Below are 3,545 nucleotides of genomic sequence, written 5' to 3' on the forward strand. Positions count from 1 at the left end.
CTATATTGATTCCATAGTTTAGTTACCGACATCTCTAGAAGTCTCAATAATGTCGGTATAACTGTTGTATCTTAACCAGTTGAAAATGTGTGAAAGGAGACGAAATTATGGTAATAACTTTTACATATAACAATTGTTAGATAATCTATGCTAAATTCATTCTTGTCATTCACGGGCTATAAATCACTTTGTAATCGACGATGAATTCACACAAACAGTGGGGTATATGGAATATCAGTGATAATAACATAACTATCGACCTCCCTCAACATTTATCATTTATCTTTAAGGAACATTTACCAATACAAGATCGTCCTATGGTACACAGAACCTACGTTACCTAAGCGTGGGTGAGTTGCCGCTTTGCATATGATCAGTCTATGATTGAATGACTTCCGTTACCTCTAGGAATTGAACCCAGGATTTATCGCACACGCATTGAATTCTCTACTCCTCAAGATACAGTTGTAAGAATTTGAAGCATAGAATTCTATTGTGATAACCTCGGGATACGATGGCCAGGGCGAGAAAATCAACCCGATGGAGGATGTATGTGTACAACTGTAGGACAGCCTGCATATTGTAAGCAGCATGATACATTTTACCAGACTACATAATGTTAATATCGTAAGTAGCATGGCGAATTGTACCATTGGGGGAGAGGTTAGAATACGCATATAATCACCACAATGATGGGCATTTCAATAGCTACGGAATAATTAACGTGAATAATTCTCTGTTTATAGAATATCGTTCTCATCCTCATGTCATTGATTGAGTTCTAACAAACGTTATTGAGTAATCACTTTGTATGTTGACACCTGTTTGCTAAATTCGTAATAATATTTCTCATGTTTCCAAAACGACATCCATCGTTTATGTACTTGTTTCATTTACTGTATTTGTTTTGGGGGATAGACACTTTCATGGTTTGTGAAAAAAGGCATGTCTGTGAGTAGACAATTTCATGGTTCAAGAGTTGGTATTCCTTCTCACCGTTCAGTCCTCCTGTCCATGAATGGTTTAAAATCGTGGGTAAGTCCATACCAGAAACACAGCGAAAATCAAATCCCCAGAAAAATGATTACTTTACTGTTATCATATTGGTGTCATCGAGTGCAAAAAACATCTCCTCATTTTATATCTACATATACACGTCTTTCGAATTTTGCATTCACTAAAAGTAATATTTTTCCAAAGAACAGCTAACACATATCGAGATATGATCTTTATTCTTGGTATTACATTAAAGCCCATCCAGCAAAAGATGACCTTCCGTTATGATCGCTATTTATCGATCCACCATTGAAGGATGCAGCTGTTTTAAGAAGAACATCATCTCCCTGATTTACATGCACGACGACAATGCCTGAAACACTACCATCTACAGCATTGCCTGTATCAAGGTATGTGACACCAACAACATTGTTGTTGACCAAAAGTTCAGTTGAATGGTGAGATTGTCCATACATTCTAATTGTCCAGGTAAACACGTAGAGACCAGACCGGGGAGCAATAAATGTACCAGAGTGGGGGTGGTAGGCATTTCCTTTATTTGTGATCACGGTATCGAACGTCAAAATATGATGTCCGCTAGGAGAAATCACATGATTTGAGAGATAAGCATAAAAGGCGGCAACGATGTTATCAACGGATGCAACTCCAGTGTCAGGGACTAGCAGTCGTCCTACAGATAGAAGTAGTACAACATCAGTGTAATTTTACATGTAACGGTGACAATAACGAACAGAAATCAGCATGTGTAACGTGAAAAATTACAACGAAATTATTTTAATCATACCTTTTCTTATCAAGCTTTTCGTCTGATTCTTGGTGTTGCCCTCAGAGTTAAACGTTGTCATCGTGTCTTTCCTATCTTTCGTGAATTTAATCAATTTTGTCAAACGGGTTTGTATGCTTCTATTTCGTTTTTCACAAATACTTTGTCTATTCTGCAATTCGGAAATCCGTGTTGACTTCTCATCGCCGAGTTCTGTCTGCCTCGCAATTTCCTTGGCTTGGGTAGTCACGATATTTTCTAAGTCTTGATATCTCTTCTCCAACATGGAAATACGTTTGTGTTGATTATTGACGGTATCTCGGAGGTCATGTAATTCTCCTATGTCTGTCATGTCGTTCCTCGTCTCTAAAAGGGAAATCCGATCCCTCTGAATGTTGACGACATTTTGGAGTTCGTTTAACTTCTTCACCATCGCCTTCCAGTCTGGTTTTTCCAAATCCTGACCATCAACGAGAGGACCACACAATAGGAGTACTGAAAAACAAAGTGCTGTAACGATCGACATTTTATGCACTGGGGAAAATATTCTTACTGTATTTCTTATCAACAGATTTTCACCTCTTCCTAGTGGCGGAGAGATAACCTTATTCGTGATTTTATCTTGAGACTGTTATAACAAGCACATTCAGAAAAATTATTATTTTTTGCACTTCAGATCAAACGAGTTCTGCTTTTGCGAAATGAAATTTACAAAGTTCAAGACATCTTACTGAAGCATTGGTACTAAATCACAATACTCGGTCCCCTTTAAAAGGGATATAATCACGAAGTTGCAAAAATATGGTGGGTTCATTCAAAAATCTTCTCAAGAACCACTGAGCCAGAAAAGTTAAAAGGACCAGAGCCACAAACCCCATATTATGGCCCTTAAAATATATAAAAATGAAAGTAAGTGTTGAATAGGAGTATTGGTGTTATAAATATGTATCAGAATCCGGGGCTTAAAAAAACATGTTAGATTTTAAAAATAGGAGCACAACTAAAGCTGTATACATACTAAAACCGGATATGGTACCGTATTTCTGTCATTTTCCACCAAAAACTGGTTATTTTGTAAAGGTTTTGTCATACTGGTTTCATCTTGCCCAAAATATTTAAAGTATTTTTATAATATACACCTTTTCAATTGACCATAAATGCAAAAATATTTTAGGGCGAGCTATGAGCACTATTTTTATTTTTAAAAAAAACGATATTCCGGATTGCTGAAAAATATTACGGTTATAATGCGCTAGTGGTGGTAAACTTGAATTTTACAGAAAATATGGCTGGTTTAAGTATCTTATGGAGAAGGAAACTACGTTTTTTATTTCGTGTCATGTATATGTACATAGGTCATTTTAGTTCGGTGTTTATTTTTAAAGCAAGGGAAATTCCCTCACCTAATAATAATTTTCGGTTGCAGCTTATTTTGTCCTTTTACTATAGATGTTCATTTTCAATACCTAGTTGTTTTCATCTTTTAAAGTCGTTCACAATACATCTTCAATGCATCGTTGCTTAAAAACTGTGTACAATTTTGGTAGTTTTACATTATTATCATAAACATTATCATTGAACGAAACGACAGTTACCGAAACTGTTAGGCCTAGTGACTGAAATGAACATGGCGCGGCGTCTTCTTTCACTTTGGGATATCGGAAAATATTCAGGCTTCACGCAAGTATTCTTGTATGGTACTGATATCATATTGAATAATTTTTGCTCTATTTATTTTACAAAAGTGTTACTACGCAGCTTTAGA

General features: G+C 36.1%; 1 protein-coding gene across 1 annotated transcript; it reads right to left on the minus strand.

Annotated features, from left to right (window-relative positions):
- Positions 1 to 1,215: 1,215 nt before the first annotated feature.
- LOC130052799 (uncharacterized) lies at positions 1,216 to 2,335 on the minus strand. The gene is made up of 2 exons (XM_056158798.1): positions 1,802 to 2,335; positions 1,216 to 1,687 (listed from the first exon to the last, which is right to left on the minus strand). Exons 1-2 carry the CDS (start codon positions 2,304 to 2,306, stop codon positions 1,242 to 1,244), a joined length of 951 nt encoding a protein of 316 aa, XP_056014773.1. The 5' UTR covers positions 2,307 to 2,335; the 3' UTR covers positions 1,216 to 1,241.
- Positions 2,336 to 3,545: the final 1,210 nt, after the last annotated feature.

Source organism: Ostrea edulis, chromosome 3 (assembly GCF_947568905.1).
Source record: "Ostrea edulis chromosome 3, xbOstEdul1.1, whole genome shotgun sequence".
NCBI lineage: Eukaryota > Metazoa > Mollusca > Bivalvia > Ostreida > Ostreidae > Ostrea > Ostrea edulis.

Coding starts and splice junctions, on each gene's coding strand:
- LOC130052799 (XM_056158798.1), bottom strand. CDS start 2,306: ATGTCGATCGTTACAGCACTTTGTTTTTCAGTACTCCTATTGTGTGGT. Junction 1,688..1,801: donor GAAAAGCTTGATAAGAAAAG/GTATGATTAAAA, acceptor TTCTATCTGTAG/GACGACTGCTAGTCCCTGAC.